The 22,423-nt window shown below is 49.5% G+C and overlaps 1 protein-coding gene across 3 annotated transcripts; it reads right to left on the bottom strand.

Annotated features, from left to right (window-relative positions):
* Window positions 1-86: 86 nt before the first annotated feature.
* On the bottom strand, window positions 87-20,831 carry Ptpn23 (protein tyrosine phosphatase non-receptor type 23). Of its 3 annotated transcripts, none has more exons than XM_034484148.2 (25): window positions 20,663-20,831; window positions 11,200-11,274; window positions 8,644-8,771; window positions 8,324-8,400; window positions 7,651-7,700; window positions 7,428-7,559; window positions 6,927-7,007; window positions 6,721-6,852; window positions 6,592-6,639; window positions 6,155-6,211; window positions 5,988-6,046; window positions 5,791-5,870; window positions 5,565-5,679; window positions 5,416-5,481; window positions 4,982-5,127; window positions 4,390-4,707; window positions 4,144-4,298; window positions 3,901-4,052; window positions 3,630-3,809; window positions 1,717-3,538; window positions 1,454-1,638; window positions 1,245-1,349; window positions 1,025-1,163; window positions 821-934; window positions 87-744 (listed from the first exon to the last, which is right to left on the bottom strand). In XM_034484148.2, exons 1-25 carry the CDS (start codon window positions 20,744-20,746, stop codon window positions 265-267), a joined length of 4,980 nt encoding a protein of 1,659 aa, XP_034340039.1. In that variant the 5' UTR covers window positions 20,747-20,831; the 3' UTR covers window positions 87-264. The 3 variants fall into 3 exon arrangements, with proteins under 3 accessions (XP_034340039.1, XP_076774175.1, XP_034340041.1); XM_076918060.1 differs by lacking the exon at window positions 20,663-20,831 and adding an exon at window positions 20,279-20,580; XM_034484150.2 differs by lacking the exon at window positions 20,663-20,831 and adding an exon at window positions 16,089-16,107.
* Window positions 20,832-22,423: the final 1,592 nt, after the last annotated feature.

Consider the following 22,423-nt stretch of genomic DNA (forward strand, 5'->3'; position numbering starts at 1 on the left):
ACTCTGAGACCCTTCTCAGAGCTGTCCAAGGATGTGGGACAGGAACGGCAAAGGGAAAGGGGTCTTTTGCACTCTTGAGGCAGCTGTAGGTGAACGCAGACACTGGCCACAGAATAAGTTTATTATTTCAGTAGCCCAGGGCTGGAAAAATGTTCCACAAAGGAGCAGAGCCTGACCTGAGGCCTGCAGTGCATCTCCATCTGGTAGAGCTGAAGGCAGCAGGGATGGGACGTGTAGTGTAAGAACCAGATAGACAAAGCCTTTTCAGGTCTTGTTAAGTGTCCAGAGTGGATCCAGGAGGCTGAGGGGGTCATCCGTAGGTGGGGCAGCCCTTAGCCCTTGCCCACTGTGGGCCTGCAGAAAGCTCTGCTTGTTCATCCGCTGCTTCCCCCGTAAAGAGTTGTCTAGTGAAAATGCTTCCGGAGTCAGAGAGGCCAACAGCTCCAGGGAAGATGAGGGGGGCCCTAAGCTGGGGGCTTCAGGCACTGACGGCGCCTCCTCTGGCTGGGGGGCTTCAGGCAGGGGTGAAGACAGGGGAGGCGGCGAGGCAGATGGGACAGGGGTGGGCTCTGGAAGGCTAGCTGGTGGAGGACCTGGGGGTTCTACAAGGCCTGGAAGGCTGGGAACCAGCGAATCCAAGCCACCTGGGGGCCGGATGCTGAGCTTGGCAATGGTAGCCTGAATGGAGCTGATGGGCACGTCTCCACCAAGGACCAGATCCTGCGAGTCCTGAGGAAGGTGGTTCTGAGAAGGGAGAGCTAGTAAGAAGAGTTTCACTGGGTTATGAGCATCCCAGCAGCCCTCAGGGAACTGCCCTCACCTTCTGGCTGATGCTCATGCTGGCCACAGGCTTGCCAGGAGGAGGCACACCGTGGCGCTGTAGGACCTGCTCCACATGTCTCACCAATGCCTCATGGCAGAACTTGAGGTGGAGCTAGAGACACACATTTGGTCTAGTCAGCTGGGCAGGGCCATCTTCACCAAGGGCAAGCGAGACCCAACTCAGCCCAATCCACCCACTCACTTTTTCCTGCAGCATGTGTTTTCTTTGCTGCCGCATCCGCCTCACCAGCTGAGGCAGCTCAGGAATCCCATTCCCAGCCTCGACCTCCTGCACTGCTGCATAGAGCAACGCAAAGGCCCCTGTGCGGCCCACCCCAGAGCTGTGACAAGAAACAAGCATAAGGCCAGGCTAAGAACCCATAGGGTACAAAGCCTCGCCCCAGTAGCTGCCAGCTCCCTACCTGCAGTGTACGACAACAGGTGTGTGCAGGGGTCGCTGGTGCAAATAATGTGCATGCACCTCCTGGATGAAGCGCAGCAGGTTGCCAGGGCTGTCTGGCAGGCCTCTGAAGGGAAAGTGCAGGTATGAACCAGGCCTGAGGTGAGGCCTTCACCCCTATGCACCCAAGGAGTTTGCCCTTGAACCCACCACCCAGAACAGTGAACGTACAACTCAGGCCAAGTAGGGAAGTGGAGGTGCACAAGAGAGCGCTTGAGGCTCTGGTCCCGGAACTGCAGACTCAGCACTCGCTCCACATGGGTGTCGGTGGTGCGGATACTGCTCAGTGCCACGCTCAGGGCTCCATGCACCATGGGCTGGCCCCTCTCAGTGGGGAAGTAGCGTGCCACCTTTTGCTGAAGGGTAGACAAGTCAAGGCTAGCTTTCCCTCCCCACTCCAAGATTCCCTCCTGGATACCCATCTAGGCGCTTACCTTTTCCATCTCCGCCTCAGACACCAGCATAACAATGACTGACACTTTCTGTTCATGGACCATGAGCCAGAAATCTGCAGCTGTGCCAGGCAGCGGAGCCTGGGTGGCCACTAAGGGTGGACAGTACGGCGAGAGCCCCTCCACACAGCTAGCATTGATGTAGTCATCTTTGCCTGAGCGCAACACCACACGGTTACTGTCATACGGCATGACATCCTGGTGCCGGTTCTTCAAGGAATAACAGCGGGCAATGGCAATAGATCGACCTCGGGCATCATGTTCCTGTGCCTCCTGCAACTCTCTCCAGATGGCATCCAGTGCTCCTGCATCCCCCAGCTGGCCCCGAAAGGTCTCCAGCTCCTGCTGCAACTGCTGCAGCCTCTCAGGATGTTCATAGGGGTCCTGCTCAATTAGCCGCAGGGCCTGTGGTCGACGGCCCTCAGCTGCATCTACCTTGGTAGGCTGTAGCAAGGGCTGCCCGCCCCCAGGAGGCTGAGTGCCTCCGTGCTGGCTCTCAGGGCTAGAAGACAGTAGGTCTGCAGCTGCAGCACCCCTGCGCAGACATGGTGGTTGCTCTGCTGTTGGGGGTCTTGAAGGTACTGGGCCAGGCCCTGGCGATGGGGCAGGTGAAGGCACCAAGTGGGGACTAGGGGTGGGCTGCCTGGCTGGTGGGGGCCCTCGAATGGAGACAGGGGTTGCCTGAGGACCAAGGGGCCTAGGAGAAGGGGCAGGGCCATATGGCAGAGTGGGGTGAGGATGAGGAGGCCCAGGGCTGGGGAAAGGCAGAGCCCCTGAGTGTGGGGGAAGAGGGTCTTGAGATGGGCCTGGATAGATCTGGGTGTGCAGGGTGGGTGGTGCCTGTCCCAAGACACCAGGCTGAGGAGTAAAATGGTAGGGGGGTGGTGGTGGAAGAATCCCTGGGGCTTGAGATGGGAAGAGATGTGGATGCTGGAATGGAAGGGGCTGTTGTGTGGGTTGTGGCCCAAATGCTGGCCGTTGGGGCTGGGGCTGGGGCTGGGATTGTGGCTGGGGCTGGGGCTGAGGTTGGGGTTGGGGCTGGGGCTGGGGCTGGGGCCCAATCCTGGGAGCTGGAAAGCCTGTGGGGATCCCAGGAGGAAAGTGATGCTGTGGCAGAGGGCCTGTGACATGCTGCTTGGTCCCTTGGTAAGTATAGGGTGTGGGCAGAGGCTGCGGTTGGGGAACAGATTGGGGTACAGGCTGAGGCACTGGAAAGCAGGGCTGGGGAAGAGCTGGGGTAGGGTTTGGCCGTGGTGCTGTGTGGCTAGAGATAGGGGCTTGGACACTATCTACTGTGGTGGTAGCTGGCCGGACTGCCATGGCTAACTCAGGTCCTGAGAACTGTGGAGGTGGAGCAGAGGGAAGGCCTACAACTGGTTGGGGTGGCCCTACCCCTGCATAGGGACTGCTTACAATTCCATGCTGGGGAGAGGATCTGGGTACAAGACCCAACTCCGATGAATAGGCAGGGGCTGGGTAGAGGACCGTTGCTGGTGCCATGGGCACTGCAGCCCTAGGCTGCATCAGTTGAGTGGGGCCTGAGTAAGTTCCAGGGGGTATGGGTCCTGAGAGGTAGTGGGTGGCTGGGCCTGTAGAACTAGGGAAGGGGCCGGGAGGAAAGTGGAGAGGGGCAGGAGTTCCTAGGAATGGGTCAGGCAGCCGTGGGCCGACCATCATGTCAGGGGGCAAGCTGCGCAGCTCCTCAGGTGGGTCTCCAGCCTCCACTGCCTCCCCCTCCTCACGGCGGGACAGCAATGGCTTTGGGGCTGTAGGCCGAGGTGGTGGTGCCTTCTTCTTTAGCTCTCTAAGGGACAGACGGGAAGAAAGCCCAGCCTCCATAAGCCAGGCTGGCCTGGGCTCAATCTATTACAATAAAGCCTAAAGCCCATACCTACCTGTCCAGAAGCTGCTGGCGAGTGGCCTCTTGGGCACGGCAGATGGACTGTGCCCGTTCCAGCAGGGTGGCTACCTTGCTTTCCAAGTCTGCATAAAAGTCCTTGCCTTCCTGGGACTTCTTCATCAGGTCCTCATAGGCTTCATAGGATGCTACCAGGGTCTGTAATGTGGAGTTCCACCTTGGTGGGCAAAACAAAAAGCCAAACTGAGGCAAGCTACGGGGACAGAGCTCTGGACAGAGCTGAGGTAAGAACAAAGGCAGGCACTGACTTCTGGTCCAGTTCACTCAGCACCCGGCGCACAGCTGCATACTGCACATTGGCCTCTGTCAGTGCACGGAGAACATTGTCCTGGGCAGCCAGGTTCTGCTCCAGGTACACCTTCAGCTGGTCATACTTCTTCAGCTGTTCCTCAAACAGTTTCTGAGGGAAAATGGGGACAATACCACCTAAGGATTACCACCTAAGGAGAAGCCCACAGGCAGAGCCCTTTCTCGCTGCTCATCCAACCCACCTTCATCTCTGAGTGGTCAGTGGTGACCAGGGAGGCAGTGATGTCATCCTTCTGGATCAGCTCTCGGAGCTGCTGTTCCAGGGATACACGCTGGTCCCGCATCTCCTGCACCTTGGCTAGGATGCGCTTTAGGTTTTGCAGCACAGCCTTGTCCTCTGAGGGTAGCAGCAGTCAGTGAGGTCAAAGAAACCCTAGTTCCAAGCCACAGCAATAGCCTAGTTCCCCACAGCAATGGGCGGGGCTTACCCTGGGTGAGGGCTGGCGTGGGTAGGGCAGCCCGCACCTGGTCCAGTGGTCCACTGAGCAGGCGCAAGTTACCAACATGCAGATTCATAGCGCGATGCAGCTCACTGTTGGTGAAGGAAGCCTTTTCATGTACTTCCATGTACTTGGCCCATTCTCGCCTCACCTCTGCGAGCTCAGCCTTGGCAACAGAGGGGCCAGGGCCAGCCCCAGCCTGGCCCAGGGTCTCCTGCAGTTTCTGCTCTTGCAGCTCATCTTCCTCCAGTAGATCCCTGATGTCCTTCAGGGAGGCCTCCACATCCGTGAACACCCCTGACAGCACTGAGGTGTATTGAGGGTAGACACTGAAGTAGGCAGACCAGGCACCACTCTGCCTTCTGCCCCCAAGACACCGAAATACCCACTTAGATTAGAGCCTGTTTCCCAGTACCTGCTAAACTCCAAACAAACACAGGAAGTGACCCACAGAAACATTTGGGTGGTACATGCCTGGGCCAGGGCTTCACCAGCATCCTCAGGGGGGTTTGGGGGGGAGGGGGTATGGCGAATGGCTTGCATGCTACCTCTGCATCTGTCTGCTGTGTGCTTTGCTCACCCTGCATAGACTGGACAAGGTTCTTGACAGTGTCGGGCCGGACACTGAGGGCCGCACACTTCTCCATGAGCTGGGGTGGGATATGGCTGTAGGCATCCAAGTTGTCTACTGTCTCAGGGTCGAGCTGCATGGAGTCCATGAACTGACTAGGGAAGGAGACAAGATGGATGGATGCTGGGCTGCCTCAATTCCTTCCACATGAAGAGCCTGCTAGGTTGATCCCCCCACTGAAACTAGACTGAAGACTTAGCAGAGAGAGAATTGTAACCTTTACCTCATCCAATACCACATGGCCTAGTAGGCCATACCCAGGCACTGATACAGCTGGTGCTCCACAGAACATTAACATAACACCTACAGTCTAGATGGAGACTCTGGGCCGGGAGGCAGGAAACCAGGTGTGTACCCACCCCCAACACTTGTTCCGTACTTACTCTAGGACCTCATTCTTATCTTCAATCTTGGCCAGCATTTCCCGAAGCAGCTTGGCCTTCTCCTCACTATGGAATAAGCAGAGCAGTTGCTAGAGACCTGTATTGAGAGAGCCTCTCTGCCAAGGAAAGGGCCAGTCCCTCCTACACACCTGTACAGAGATGAGGCCTCGTGGGCAGCCATGGGTACCAACTTGGCAAAGATATCAGGACCTGTAACAGCTGGGTCTGTGGGGTTTACTGGCAAGGGCTTCACCAAGGGGGCTCCTAAGAGCAGGGAGCGTCACAGACATCAGGCCCATATGAAAACTCAAGGCAGCCTCTCCCTATCCCATCTTCTGCCAACCCCACTCCTCAGCTTCCCCTCAGCTGTCAGACCTTTCACAGGCTGAAGGGTATCCAGTGCTGGCACAGCCTCATGGTAGATAAAGTCATTGTCCTTCTTGGCAGAATTATATCTGGGAGTCAGGAATGGGGAGGGAACAGATTACCAAGGACCCAAAAACTAGATTCCAAAGGCACTGTTAGCTTCCTCCCAAGAATGCAAGGATAACCACCCTAGTCCACACACTCACTTTCCCCCAATGACATCCATAGCAAAGCGAAGTGCATCTTGCACGGTGTCAGGCTGGCCCTGTGAAGTATCGATAAGAAGAGATAATCAAGGCAGTGTTGAGATCTGTCAGGTCAGTTAGCTCTGCCTTCATGGCTCTGAAGGGCAGCCACATGTGTTCAGCTTTACCTTGGCCAACTTGATGGCTTCATTAAGCTTGTCCAGGGCACTCTGGAAGTAGGCCACCTGTGGAGGGCAAAACCTGGTCTGTCCTTCCCTGCCCAGACCCTCATGCTCCATATCCCCACTTCATCCTGCTTGACGATCGCATCACTGACCATGACCAGCATCTCAGGTAGCAGATGCCAGCCAAGTCAACAGCCCCCAAACAGCTCCACATCAGCTTACACCTCCGAAGAGCCATCCTCCCTGTGGGGAGCCCACCATGTCTCCTGAGAGCCTTAAAAACTACCACAAGGTAGTGATGTCTTGGCACATGGTGTGGGGAGGAAGACCAGGGGACAAGGGTGGGGCAGAGAGGACCAGTTCCAATACGATGTAAAGACAATCATAAAATCCCAGAACACACGCTCAGTGCTCTGACCCCTCACCCACAGTCCACTCACCCGTTCACCAAACTTCTGCTGCTCCTCCGCCTGCTTCCCCATGTGTAGCTGGGAAAGAAGAATAAGCATCACGATTTGTCTCCTAGGCTACGCCATCGGGCCACTGCACACCCAGCAGCCCCCACGTACATGAGCCACAGCTGCGAAGTAGTAGATCTTCATTTGGACAAGCTTCTTCCAGTCCTTCTGGATGCGGCCCAGCAGGGAGGCAGTCTCAGGGTTTTCCAAGGCCCGGCATGCCTCCTTATAGTAATCTACCACCTAGGAGTTGGGATGAGTCCAGTCATCAAGGACCAGGGGCAGAGCAACTTGTCCATCCTTAGCCCACTTCCTACCTGTGCACTGATGCGGGCGACTAGAAAGCTCTTCCGGTTGTCCAGCATGGACTTCTCCAAAAGGCACTCCTGAGCCTGACCCTGGAGCAACAAGTGCAGGTCACCTGAAAGTCTTTTCCTTCCTGGGAACCAAGGGACAGACAAAAAAATCCCCTCTCCTCTAGTCTCCCCTAGAATTAACACACTGTGCCTGCTCTTTCTGAAACTCAAAAGACCCAACACCAAGGCCTCTTTCCTGCCTGTCCATTACAGGCACATGGCTGGCCCAGGATCTGGATAGAACTGCCTCCTCCCTTAGTCATTCCTTCTCCAAGTCAACTTAAAGTTAGGGATGGTGGCTCATGTTTAGTCCCAAAAAGACAGAGACAGGAGGACTAGCCATGATCTAGAAGCAGGCATGGGCTACACATCAAGTTTCAGACCAGCCTGGGCAACAGATAGGACCCTATCTCAAAACAGAAACCAAAGCACTTTGGCTCTGCCGGAGCACCTCCTTCTCACCAGCATAAGGTTGACATTGAGGGTGAGGATCTGGCGACTCATGTCCACACTGAAGGCCTGTGGGAAGTGTTCACGCAAGTAGGCAAAGGCACCTGCTGCGCACTGGAAGTGGGTGCAGGAGACTTTCATGCCCTGGGAGGGAAGAGGTGAAGGCGTCACTTCCGTCAAAGCCCTCCCTCCACAGCACATCCACATGACCAATGCCCCCCCCCCCAATCCTCACCTCCTCAGATACCCGCTTGTCCATAGCCCCCAGCATGGAGTGCAGTGCACCTAGAGAGGCAGGGGACATTCTGTTAGGAGAGCCTGGGGATCTTCCCAGGCTGCCTGCTCCTGTGCTGAGACTAAAGCCGAGGGGCACTGCTGTCATCCAGTCAGAGAAACAGGTCTGATACCTGGGCAGTCAGTGCAAGAATTCCCGAGGAAGAACAATCACAAACCAAACCAAATCCTTTCTCCGGTTATGTACCTGGCTCGGGGTAAAGCAGGGAGGAGCCCCCATTCTTTCCCTCAGCCAACAGCACAGCTGACCTGAAGGGCAGTCTAAGGCCAGCTCTTCCCTCCCTCCCTCCCTGAGGAGATCTGAAGCCATTCATTGAGGAGTAGAGGTGATACTATCCAGGCATAGAGAGGCCATGCTCCCTATTGGAGTGAGTACACAGTGACAACTTTTGTGATAGCCAGGCCAGCAGAGTAGTCCTTTAAACAGTGACTTCCCAAGGCCCCAGAAAATAGCAGAAGTGCCTGTGTAGCTGTGTCAGAAGTCAGGGAGGGGTTAGAACCCAGGCTTCTTCCTTTCATTCACCCATAGCCTTTTTGGCCATCTGACCTAATGAACTGAGACTCTGGGCTGAAAGGGCTTGGAGGAGAGTCCATGGAAGGACCAAGCAGCTCACCGAGGTTGTAGAGAATACAGGCCTGCTCGTACTTGATGTCTTCATGGGCCACAGACTTGCCTGAGAAGATCTCAGTCCTGCAGACATTCCAGCCATCTCAGTCATACAGACGGTGGGAGCTGCCCTGGGCCCACAGGTCAGGGGAGGGGACCAACTACCCCAGTATGAGACAGGGGTCTATGGGAGATCACACTAACCCATTCCCCATCTTGTGTAGCAAGGAGGAGAGCGGGGAAAGGACCATGCCTATCACCAGGCATCCCAGCTGTCCAAGTATCTTCTAAGCTCTCAACTTCCCTGCCCAGTCTACCAGCGCTCACCAGGTGACGGCAACAGCAGCCTCCTGGCCTGAGCCCATCGGCACTCGACTCTGTAGGTAGTGTAGCTGGCCAAGGTACTTTCGAAGGACACTGCAGCCCTCGAAGTCCCGGGCAACACGAATAGCATTCTGGGAAGCAGGATGGAAGAAAGAGACTCATTATCACTAGAATTCCAGAAAAAAGTCCTTTCTATGCCCACAGCTATCAGATATACAATTCTGGCCAACAAGACTGGCAGAATGAGTCTGTCCCACATTTCTAGAAGATACTCTGCAATGTACTTCAATTTTTTACTATATTTAACTTTTTACTTTTAAAAAATATTATTTTATGTGTATAGGTGTTTTGCCTGTATGTATGTGGACCACGTGCATGCCTGGTGTCTGTGGAGGCCAGAAGAGGGCATTGGCTTCCCTGGAATTGGAGTTATATATGGCTGTAAGCTGCCAGTGGGTGCTGGGAATGGAAACTGAGTCCTCTAGAAGAGCAGCAGTGCTCTCAAGTGTTGAGACATTGCTCCAGTTTGACCCACAGGTCTTCATCTAAAACTGTACAGTAACAGCTGTATCCCGGAACCAGGAGGCAGGGAGAGGAGGAAGAGTTGTTTAAGGCCATTCTTGGTTACAAGGCAAATTTGAAACAGCCTGAGTTACATGAGACCCTGCATCAAAAAATGATGGGGGGGGGGGGGGGCACACATCCAAGACAAAGAAAAAAAATCCTTGGATGTGCATACAAAAGCACTTCTCACAACAGATTTAAAAACTGGGCAACACAAGACTTTCCATTAAAGACGACTGTTTACGTGACTTATGTCAAGGCTACTCACACAAGAAAATAGTCTACAGCTACACTAAAGACAAAGGTTGCTATGGATACAGCTACACTAAAGACAAAGGTTGCTATGGATATACTAACATGTCAATGACATGCTACTAGGCAAAAAACAAAAACAAACAAACAAAAACCACCAGATGAATATAGTGTGATCTTATTTCTGTAAAAGCATATAATATGCAAATAAATATACAGACCAAAAAGGAGGAAAAAAATCAGATGACTATAGCTCAAAATGCTGACAGTAATTATTTATGGTAGTGAAGTGATTTCTGTGTGTATGTAGAGTGAATATATGCACACGTGTGTGCAGATGCATGTACCCAAGGTTGACATCAGGTATCTTCCACAATCACTTGCCACCTTGTCTTTTGAAACAAGGTCTCTCAGGAAACCCAGAGCTCTCCACCTGGCTGGACTGGCTACTTATCTCCACTCCCCACCCTTCAGCCCCTGCCAAGCACTAGGGTTACATATATGCATGACCACATCAGCAAGGTGAACTCTAACCACTGAACCATCTTTCCAGCTCCAGAAGTATCGAAAATGAGAGCTGCCATGGATGTCTGTAATCCCAGTACCCATAGTGGCCCAGGTTAGCCTACAGCTTGTACCACTAAAAATAAGGGCCAGCCAGTTCTCTTGGTGCATTCCTTTAATCCCAGTGCTTGGAACACAGAGGGAGCAGATCTCTTTAAGTCTGAAACTAGCTTGGTCTACACAGGACAGCCAGGGCTACACAGAGAAAACCAGTCTCAAACAAAGAACAATGGAGTGTGAGGATACCCGGGTGGTAGACTGCTTGTCTGGCACCCACGAAGCCTGGGCCTGACCCTAGCACCACAAAACCAGGTGGTGCACACTTGTCATCTTAGCACTTAAGATGAGGAAGTAGGAAGGTCAAAACTTCAAGATCATCTTCAGCTGCATACAATGTGTCTAGACCTCTGTGGGTTACGTGAGATTATGTCTCAAAAACAGACAAGTTAGACAGCTTAGCAGGTAAAAATACCTGCTGCCAAACCTGAAGACTCGAGTTCAGTCCCCAGTACAGCAAAATAACTAAGATTTAAACATAAAGGAACAATGCCTATATCCCAGAACTTTTGGGACAGAAGCAAGACCAGCCTGAACTACATTGAGATGCTACGTATAAGAAAGTAAAATGAACTCCCTTTTATTTTGGTGCTTTTATAGACAGACAGACAGACAGACAGACAGACAGACAGACAGACAGACAGACAACCCTCAATCCAAATATGACCACAGTAGAATATAGAGTTATGTTTTGTTTTGTTTCTTTAAAACCTCTTTAGCAAGCCAGGCAGTAATGATGCACGCCCTTGATCCCAGCACTTAGGAGGCAGAGGCAGGCGGATTTCTGAGTTTGAGACCAGCCTGGTCTACAGAGTGAGTTCCAGGACAGCCAGGGCTACACAGAGAAACCCTGTCTCAAAATACCAAAAAACAAAACAAAACAAAAACAACAAAAAAACCAAACCTCTAGCAAACCAATTAAATTTGGTCCTACCTAAAAATACCTGCCGGGCGGTGGTGGCACACGCCTTTAATCCCAGCACTTGGGAGGCAGAGACAGGTAGATTTCTGAGTTCGAGGCCAGCCTGGTCTACAGAGTGAGTTCCAGGACAGCCACGGCTACACAGAGAAACCCTGTCTCAAAAAACAAAACAACAACAACAAAAAAATACCTTCTCCTACCTGTCTGAGTAACTCCAGCTTCTTTAGTTCCTCATTGTAGGCTTCTGGGTTCTCTCCATAATTCTTCAGGACAAACTAGAGAGAGAGAGAAAAAAAAAAAAAAACATAAGCAGAACCTGCTGAGTCTGAGGCAGCACAGATACTGATTCTAACAGCCTCCTCTTCCTCAGGACTAGTGAGAACGAAGATTGAACAACCTTCACAAACCCCTCAACAGGACTCTCAGTGCTAGGGCCTTCTCCATAGATGCCAGAAGTCTACCAGTTCAGGGAGCGAGCTGAGATCCTCAAAGGGTCACGAGCTAAAGCCTCATTCACAGATACTCTCTTCTAGATTCACAACTCTAAGGCAAAAGGCACCAAACAGGAGCAAGAGAACAAACCCTTCCCTACCAACGCCTCCTCGCAGGGAACACACCAATGAAAAAAGTGCTCTGCATCTCCCTCCACTCAAGAAAAGTCAGAGGGAGCATGATGAGAAAGGAGCCAGCATGGAGTGGGGTGTCACCCAAAAACAGCAGGGCTGGAGAGATGATTCAGCAGTTTCAGATGGTTCAGAGAAGAAGCTCATCTTCCAGAGCTTGGGTTCAATTCCCACACCCACAGGGCAGCTCACAACCATCTGTAATTTCCATTCCAGTACCCTCTGCAGGCCTTCCTTCACAATGTGGTGCACAAATACACATGCAGACAAAATACTTGTACACATAAATAAAAAATTAATTTAAGTAATGATAATAAACAGACAGACAGCAGGGCTGGGGAGGTTCAGCCGGTAAAGGACTCCCCTGTCTCCCATAAAGGCCTGCATTTAATCCTGAGTGCCTCATAGTGCAGCCATGGCAATTCACACTTGTGATCCCAGCACCCAGGGTGGAGAGAAATCTGTTTCTCCTCATATAGTGCTGGTGGGAATATAAATTAGCGTAGGCATTATAGGAGTAAGTAGGAAGCCCTTCCTGGGGACCTAGGTTTAACCTCCAGCAACTAACTACATGAGGGCCCATAAATGTCTGTTACTCCAACTCCAGAGGATCCAATGTCTTCTCACCTCAAAAGGCACCAGACACACATGTGGTGCACAGATATACATACAGACAAAACATTCATAAACATGACATTAAAATAATTCTTAAAAAATAAAGCAACTAAAAATAGGCACAGCTAGTTGGTTTAGTGGGTGACATCAGGTCCTTGCTGTAAAAGCCTGGTCTACCCAAGTTCAACAATCCCCAGAACACAAAGGTGGCAAGAGAGGGTGGACACAGGCTGTCTAGCCCCAGGCAGGAACTTGGAGGCAGAACTGAAAGCAAAGACCATAGAGGAGCACTGCTTACTGACTAGATGGCCCTCACTTGCTCAGCTTGCTTTCTTTTCCTTCCTTCCAACAAAATTGGATAAATTGGGTTATATCCAGGAAGCATGGCCTGGAGGCTTGTTGTGGATCTGGGCCTGATTTTTCATTACTTTTACATGTAAAGGGGGTTAATATCACCTGCTACACCTGCCTCGAAGATCTGCCATAAAGACTCGATCTAGATCCTAAACAGAGAAAGAGGATGCTGAGCTGAAGATATACTTTATGGTAGGGCAAGGCCTCTACTAAGACTCAGAACCATGAGCTCTTCTCATGTAGTAAGACGTGAATCTTCTCAAAATTATAAGATTCCATATCACAGCTGGTCATGGTAGTATAAGCCTTTAGTCCCAGCACTAGTGAGGCAGAGGCAGACGGACCAGAGTTAAGAGGCCAACCTGGCCGGGCAGTGGTGGCGAATGCCTTTAATCCCAGCACTTGCGAGGCAGAGGCAGGCGGATTTCTGAGTTCAAGACCAGCCTGGTCTACAGAGTGAGTTCCAGGACAGACAGGACTACACAGAGAAACTGTGTCTCGAAAAACAAAAAACAAAAACAAAAACAAAACAAAACAAAAAAAAGAGGCCAACCTGGCCTACATAACAAGTTTCTGTCTGGCCAGAGCTACAACCTTTCTCAAAAATATTCTATACCACAGATAAGAGATGTGTGATGAGCATATGATCATTGGTCGTGCGGAAGGTCGTTTAACACTGAGGGGATGAAGAAGTCTGCTTCTCGATGGTATACTTGTTCTGAGCTGTTACTCTCTTCTAATAACAAATGATACAAAACTGTGCCACTAATGATCACTGGAATAAGAATTCTGAATCATGCCATCACTTGCAGGTTAGAGAAAGGGAAGATCAGCGACTAGCAATGGGGGCAGCAGGACCCTGAGGCAGACTTCCCGACACCAGCGGTCCTCTACCTCACAGTCTCTTCTATTAGCATGCTCTCTTTCTGCATACTTTTTTTCAAAGAATTATTTATTTATTTATTTATTTATTTATTTATTTAATGTATATGAGTACTGTAGCTGTCTTCAGACACACCAGAAGATGGCATCAGATCCCATTACAGATGGTTGTGAGCCATCATGTGGTTGCTAGGAAATGAACTCAAGACCTCTGGAAGAGCAGTCAATGCTCTTAACCACTGAGCCATCTCTCCAGCCCCTGCATACTCTTAATTTGTTATAATGCCTTCAAATTTCGCCATGCTAATTAAAGCGATAAGCAAACAAAGCATTAAAAGGTATTGCATGCAACTTTTTGTTGTTGTTGTTTTGTTTTTTGAGACAGGGTTTCTCTGTGTACCCTGGCTGTCCTGGAACTCACTCTGTAGACCAGGCTGGCCTCAAACTCAGAAATCTACCTGCCTCTGCCTCCCAAGTGCTGGGATTAAAGGTGTGTGCCACCACTGCCCGGCCACATGAAACTGTTTAAAAGACTGTCTCACTGTTGTCTAGGCTGGGCTTTGACTCCTAGGCCCACATGGTTCCCCCACCCCAGCATCCCATGTGGCTGGGACCACAGGTGTGTCCCGAAATGCATCATGCATGTCCAGCTCAGCACATGCACTGTTCTTCCTTTACTTTTTAAACTTCCCTTCCATTTCCAGAGCTGAATCAAATCTAGGTCATTCCATGAGCTGTACTAAAAAAATGCACATAAAACCGAGTCATGCATACAATGTTGTTATTTTACACATGATCAGTTGCTGAATTTCAAATGAAACAAAACTTTATTCAGACAACAGTGTTGCCAAGTAAAGCTTTCAGCCCAGTCATGTCATCAAACCTGACAATTACAGGTCAAAGGTCCAGGCCTGAGAGCAGACTCTAAATCCTATCCTAGTCTCAAAGACTCCCTCCACACCCCTTTTGATCAGCCAGTTGGTTTCTTCTGAACACCACAAGTGAGGAAGATGTAGGCTATAACTCCCTGTACTACAAGACCCTGTCTTAAAAAGGGGATGGGGGATGGGGGAGCCAGGTAGAGACAGTTCTGTTGGCAAAGTGCTTGTCACACAAGCAAGCATGAAGGCTTGACTTCAATTCCCAGCACCCACATGAACAGCTGTACACAGTGCCTCAACTCTGTAATCCCAGCGCTGGAGAGACAATAGAGACCCCTGGGTTTGCTAGTCAGCTACCCTACTCTGCAAGCCTCAGGTACCAGTGAGAGACCCTATCTCAAAAACTAAGGTAGACAGCTCCTTAAGAACTATACTTGAGGTAGGCCTCTAGCCATCACATGCATACGTGCATACACACAAACATGTACACATACACCAAAGAATTGATTTCTTTCTAAGAAAAAAATCTGGTCTAACCCTGAGTGAAACGTATACAGGCTTCTGATGTTTGAAATTAAGTCAGAAAAGACTATGAACCATCCAGGTTATCATAATGGGACCATTCCACATATTAACATAGATAGAAAGACAGGTTCAGGCAGATCAGCTGGTCTTCTCATCTGTGATAAGACATAAAACAGATCCACGCCACAGATAACCGACAATATTTCATATACTTTGTGTCCTCCGCTGGTGAGCATGGGGGGTGGTTAGGCTTCAGTTCTTCTCATTTACCTGTCCTGTGGGAATTCTAGTAGAGACAAAAATTCCTCAAAGCTGAAAACCCAGATGTGACCAAGAGGAGCAGCAGGACAAAGCAAGGAGCACGTGCTTCCTTCAGAACAAGATGACAGACAGGACAGAGGGCCTGTCTGTGCTAAGCACATGAGGGGATTTGGAGGAAGCATGGATTAACTGCGAGGAGAAGGAGCATGAAGCCAGAAGTCAAGAGTGACCTGAGCAAGGCAGCAGCTGGACATGGGAGTGTGAAAGGTCCCACAGAAGAGGACTAAGGAGTGAGGCCACAGAGGCAGGCTGCAGGGAGCTGGTGACACACCCGACAGCAGAGCTTACCAGAGGCCTCTGATGGGAAATGAGCATTCAGAGATCAGCCAGAGCGAGAGGAGCAACCAAATGGAGGCATAGTGGGTGCCCAGAGTGTCTCATTCAAATGGAAGCTCAACAAAGGCAGGAATTTTCAAAATCCTTGTACTCCCAGGTCTGCATGTATAATAGGCACTCAACGAAAGAACAGGGGATGGCTACACCACCTCAGTCTAAGTGAGCCTGAGTGTAGCTGGTTACATAGGTGTTTGGGAAAAAATGATTTTTTATATTAACACATGTGCCCAAGAGCACAGGAGTCACCTTTATACATTTTCAGTGAGTCAGTCCCTGGGCCTCCAGAAGGTAATACAGGACTGATGATGTAGCTCACTGATAAAGGATTTGCCTCATTTGAACCCCTGGGTTCAATCCCTAGAACTGGAAAGAAGGGTTATGGGAAACAGTGCTTGTCCACTAAGGGCTTATGAGCCCAGGTGTGCTAGCCTAGTTTAGCACTGCAGCTCAAAACCGGCTTACTCTTCTCCTTACTCCGATTTCATATAAAGGAAGGGAAGTCACATCCATTCGGAATGACAACAATACTGTTAAAAGAAAAACTAAACTTACATTTAATGAAGTTTATCTGAGGAAAAGCAAAGACGTATTGATTTGTGAACAAGGAATTCTTCCAAAGAGCCACTTCAGAGACCTGCAGCCTACCCTAAAGCTCAGAAAACAACTTAGTTATGGTGTCATCAACCGGCCAAGAGTTACACATCAACTAGTTAAATGATTACAGGTTAGTGAACTGACTACAGTGCTTCCTGCCAACAACCAAAATTAATGTCACTGTGATAATCCTACACTGAGGCTGGACATGGGAGCGTACACAGGCCCAGAGTTCACTCTCTAGCACCACCAAGCAACAACCAAAACCCTGTACTGTTTGGATCTTTTGGGTCCAATGCAAGTGCCCAACACAAATCTCTTCAGATGGGTACTCCTGTACCTTGTAGATATTTCTACTTTTTTTTTTTTTTTTTTTAGAAGATTTATTTACAGCCGGGCAGTGGTGGCGCACACCTTTAATCCCAGCACTTGGGAGGCAGAGGCAGGTGGATTTCTGAGTTCGAGGACAGCCTGGTCTACAGAGTGAGTTCCAGGACAGCCAGGGCTACACGGAGAAACCCTGTCTCGAAAAACTTAAAAAAAAAAAAAAAAAAAAAAAAAAAGATTCATTTACTTATTTTGTCTATGGGTACTCTAGCTGCATGTACACCTTCATGCCAGAAGATGGCATCATGTGGTTGCTGGGGACCCAGGACCCCTGAAAGAGCCAACAGTGCTCCTAACTGCTGAGCCACCTCTCCAGGCCCTGATATTTTTACTCTTTAAATTGTTCAAACTTTTAAATTTCCTCTACAACGCTATGGATACCTTGTGTTAAGTGGTAAGGGGCTATATTATAGGGATATAATTCAGTGACAAAGCCCTTGCCTAGCATGCCTAGCAGACCCTGGGTTCAAACCCTAGCACCATTAAAAAAAAAAAAAAGACCTTGGAAGACTGCCTGTATTGCCAGGGCTGAACCAATTTTTACTCTACCCCTCTCCTGAGTTTCCACCAAGTCAACAGTAGAGTTTCTGCATCTAGAGTAAAGATAGAGAATGACAATGAGACCAGAGGCAAACAGTAGGACGAGGACTCTACTGTCAGGAAGAGTGAGTTCCAAGGCTCTGGAGTGGCTTCTGCAGAATCTCCTCTAACGTTCAGGGAAATGTATGTACGTGTGTGTTTCCTCTTGAGATAGGCTCTTACTATGTATAGTTCTTGCTGTCCTGGAACTATGTAGACTAGGCTGCTCCTGAACTCAGAAATCCATCTGCCTCTACTTCCCAAGTGTTAGCATTGAAGGTGTGTGTGGCCATGCCCAGTAAGAATTGCGTTTCTGGAGCAACACCTCTCATTGAGAATAGGTGCTCTCGGTCTTTCTTGGCCAGAATAAGAAAGGTTACATTCAAACAGAAATTTCCTAGGACTGATGCAGTGACATCTGCTTGTAATCCTAGCACTGGGGAAGTTGAGGCAAGAAGATCAGGAATTCAAGCTTAGCCTCTGCTATATAGCAAGTTTGAGGTGATAACTGCCTGTAATTCTGTGGGGCCCTGTCTTAACCAATGTTCCCACCCCCCAAAACCTAGGAGTTTTGGAACTGAGAATATGTCTTGTTTTGAGACAGGGTCTCACTATGTAGCCCAGGAATTCAATTTTCCTGCCTCTGTTTCCCAAATGCAGACATATAACCACCGTATCTGACTAGTCTGAGATATTATTATTATTAAAATGTATGTGGTTTTTGCATGTGAATGCAGGTGCTCTCAGAGGCCAGGAGTCTCATCTCCCGCCCCACCATCCCCAAATTGGAGATACCAGTAGTCTCAAGGTGGCCCACCAATGTGGGTCATGAGAACCAAACTTCTGTAAGAGTAGATACTTTATTTTCTACTGGACATCTGTCTAGCCCCTGGGCAGAGATTTTTTTTTTCATGTATTTAGGGTCAACATGATCTAAATCTAATTTAAATTCCCTCTAGACCAGTGGTTCTCAACCTGTGGTTCACGACCCCCTGGGAGATTTGAATGACTTTCACAGGGGCTGCCTAAGATCATCTGCATATCAGATGTTTACTTTATGATTCATAACAGTAGCAAAATTACAGTTATGAAGTAGCAACAAAAGTAATTTTATGGCTGGGAGTCACCACAACATGAGCACTGTACTAAGGGGGCAGCAGTAGGAAGAACCGCTGCTCTAGACTGTCAGTCATTTGAGAAACATTTCCCTAGGTAGTGGGTATCAGGCTAAAGGAACATGGAGCGGCCCCTCTGGTATCCCGACTGAATATGGGGTTAAAACACAGCTCATACAGGAGCAGAGTGTAGCAGAGCAACCTTTAATATCAACACTTAGGAGGCCAAAACAGGCCTGTGGGTTTGAGGCCTGCCTAGTCTACATAGTAAGTTCCAGGATAGCCAAAGCTATAGTGAGACCCTGTCTTGAAAAAACAAACAAACAGCCGGGCAGTGGTGGCACACACCTTTAATCCCAGCACTTGGGAGGCAGAGGCAGGCGGATTTCTGAGTTCGAGGCCAGCCTGGTCTACAGAGTGAGTTCCAGGACAGCCAAGGCTACATAGAGAAACCCTGTCTCGAAAAACAAACAAACAAACAACAACAAAAAACCCAACCAACCAAAACCCAGTATATATAGGGCCAGAGCAGCAGGGTCAGGGGAGGAAGACACTTGCTAGCAAGTCTAACCACCTAGCTTGATTGCCTAGACCTGCCTTGTAGAAGGAGAACACTAACGCCTACAAGTTGACCTCTGGCCTCCAAACAAATGTACTGCCATGCCTGAACCCACACATCTAGACACACACACAAATAAAGATTAAAAACAGCACATAGAACTGTTGTTAAGAAAAGGGTGAAGGGAAAGAAATTCAGAAAAGGAAAAGACTAATCCAGATTAAGGAAAGCTTTTTGGAAGTCAGAGCTTCAACCGGACCTTGAAAGTTGAATGGAACCAATTTACAGAGATTAAAGACTGGCTCTATCTCCACTCTGTGGGGCAAACATGAGAGCTCTTTTAGGTAGAACAGTGGTCCTCAACTTGTAGGCCTCAACCCCTGTGGGGGTGGCATATCAGATATCCTGCATATCAAATATTTGTACTATGATTCCTAACAGCAAAATTAACAGTTATGAAGTAGCAACCACTGAGGTAAAATGATTTCCACAAAGGCACAACAAGGAGAAAAGGCCTGTTAAGGAAACAGGAAGTAATGATTATGAACAGAATGTGGAATACCTGTATCAGAAACACAGATCAAACATATAACACATAACAGGACTGAGACAAAAGATCAAAGAATTAGGCTCTATCAGAGAATCCTTAATGGAAAACTAAAAATACCGGCTTTATTCTGTACAACTACCTCTCTATCTTCCCCAGTTTTGATACATTTTAGAAAAATTCACCTCATTATATATTTGCATTAAACAGAAGACAGGTGAGAATTAACAAAATTCTGTAAATTTAGATCAATTGGCTTAATATGCTGGTCTTGCAGATGCGGAAGGCGTATGTACGGGATGGAGGTGTATATCTCTGGGGAAGAGCACTTGCCTAGCTTCTTGTGCCAGGCTCTGTCTGGGCCTGATACCCACCACTTGGACCGCCACCACATATACACACCGGGCACCTGAACGCACCTCTCCCATCCTTAGGCACCTAACCAATTAGGGCCTGTACTGTGGAAGTACTGGTATGAAGAGAATCCGGGAGGCAAGACCATAGGAAACTATTTCCAAAACCCATTTTCTTTCTCCTCCCCCTTTCCCTAAACACCACATCGTGGTAAAGGATTCTAGACTGTCTACTCCAACAGCAGCTGTGCTAAATCCCCAAGACTCCTCACGGCTTCCCAGTTGTCCACTTCTGCTAAGGCAGTAGCTCTCTGTGAGGTTACCCAATTCCACATCACCACACCTGATCTCACTACGGAAACCCCTTGCCTCAGTGAACTCCAAAGGACTGCTCTACCCAACACAAATGACTCATAGGATGCCAAGAGCCCTACCGTGACTCAAGCCCTCTTATCAACAAGAAACTGTGTCTTTTGGTCCAAAGGAACTTTGGAACAGAAATTTTGTAAGGAGACCATACAGAACTGGAGAATCACACAGACACACAATCACACACTCTTAGAGCCAGACATATCTATGGACCACGGGGGTTCGGGTCTTAAACACACATTCTTTCCTAGTCCGGTCGTGAACTGGGGGCCCACCAAGGCTCATTCCTAACATGGACTCTGTAAAACCTAGACCGCCATCACTCCCCGTGCAGGCTCCCTGGACGCGGAGAAACAGGGCAGAGCTGGGTCCAGGAACGTCACAGCAAGGAAACGCTGAACCTCGGCAGAAACGCAGGAAGTCCAGGACAAAAGTCGGGAAAAAGGTTTCCAAAAAGATGCAGGGCCAGTCGGAGATAAGGATGATGTGCCGACACGGGAGGGGAGGGCCATCCTAAAGGAAAACGCCTGGCCCGACCTGCGACGGAACCCGAGGAGGGACAGGCGCGCAGGGGGCGTCACGCGCGGGCAGACGACGGAGATGTGCGGCGAAGGTGTGCTCACCTTCTTCACCGCAGACTGGAAATGAAAGTCACCGGCCTCCTTCAGGTCCAGCCAGATCATGGGCATCCGGGGCACGGCCTCCATTGCTGGTAGCGCTTAGCGGCCCCAGGGCCGCTCCCCTCCCAGGTCCAGCAGCTGCCTCAGCCGCGCGCGCAACCCCGCCCCTCCACGCCGGAAGCTGCTCGTCACGCGGAGTGACGCAACCCCCCCCACAGCCTGCTGGGAGGTGCAGTTCGCCCCCGTGTAGTCTTTTGCACAGGCGCAGTCCTCTTCGCGCATGCTCAGTCTTCTCGCGCGAAGGGTCTTGGGTGGAGGGACGAGCCAATCCACGGTGAAGGGGCTTCTGGGAATAGTGATCGCCTCCACTAAACTCGAGGCTTCGCTGGGATTATATGTTTTGTGTATCGCTCTTCTTCCTCCTAGGAGGGCCCTTCAAAAACTCACCCATGAATCTGTAATTCCAAATATTGAGAGCGGCGAAGGACGGGGACAGGTGCTACATTAGAGAAACACGAGCGTGATATAGTGGGGAGAGGGGTCGTGAAGACAGCCTTGAGCCATGCAAACTGTATGGCGGGATGGAACTCAATCTAAAAATGCCAAGGGATTCATTCTGTCAGCCGTAAGGGGGCAGGGACACTGCTCCACACCACCACCCTCTGCTGCCTGAGGAGTTCTTAGTAGGGTACATTTAACAGCCAAGTTAACACCTAAGAAGGTTGCGACTCTGGAAGGGACTATACAATGACAAGCATTTGTCTCTGGAGACACTTGTAAAACAGGAATTTTAAAGCTGTATGTGTGTGTTCCTAAATTTTAGTCAAATAATGGAGTCGTTCATGGTGGGTGGCCCCTGTTATAATCCCCACACCCTGGAGGCTGAGGGAAGAGACTAGGTCATTTTAAGGTTGGACTGGGCAAGTAATACGTTGTCTCAAATTTTGAAAATAAGGAAACGGAGAAAGTAGTGAGTGGCCTTTTGTAGTCTTTTAGGAGACCAATGATTGTGGCTTTGGGTGAAAGGAGGGTTGTTTTTCTTTCTTTCTTTCTTTCTTTCTTTCTTTCTTTCTTTCTTTCTTTCTTTCTTTTAAGTGTGTAAATAATTCACTTGGAGCAACATCTAAGAACTATTTTGAAAACAAAAGTATCCTAAGTTGGGGTGGGTACATGTTAGGAATGAGATCAAAGTTGATTTCCAAGTTTCTGCCTGGTGTAGGTGGATGGCTGTCAGGCTGTTAACTGACAGACATGAGGAAATTGAGAGGAACGTTTAGAAGAGAGAGCAAAACTTCAGGTCTGTTTTGAGTGAAGATGAGGACAGATGCATTTAGAGGCAATGTAGAGCCCAAGAATAAAGATTCTTTATTAATAAGATTAATAAGACAGGTTTCCCTGACCCAGGTAGGGCCTCTTTGCACAGAGCTAACAAGACATCTTCATACTCAGTAAAAGGCTTGTCTTCTTGCCAAATGAAGACAGCAAAAACAAAACTTTATTATTATTAAGAGTATGTTAGGGACTGGAGTGATTGCTTAGTCGATAAGAACACTGGCTGCTGCTTTTCCAGAGGACCTGGGTTTGATTTTCAGCATCTACATGGTAGTTCCCAGGAGTCTATAACTCTGGTACCAGATCTGAAGCCGCCTTTTGGGCTCCAGGGCCCACATATGTGGTGCACAGACATACATATGTGTCAAGCAAAACACCTATACACATACAAGAATTTAAAAAATGAAATGAAAAGAGTACGTTAGGCTGGGG

The sequence above is a fragment of the Arvicanthis niloticus genome, chromosome 21 (genome assembly GCF_011762505.2).
Source record: "Arvicanthis niloticus isolate mArvNil1 chromosome 21, mArvNil1.pat.X, whole genome shotgun sequence".
Taxonomy (NCBI): Eukaryota; Metazoa; Chordata; class Mammalia; order Rodentia; family Muridae; genus Arvicanthis; species Arvicanthis niloticus.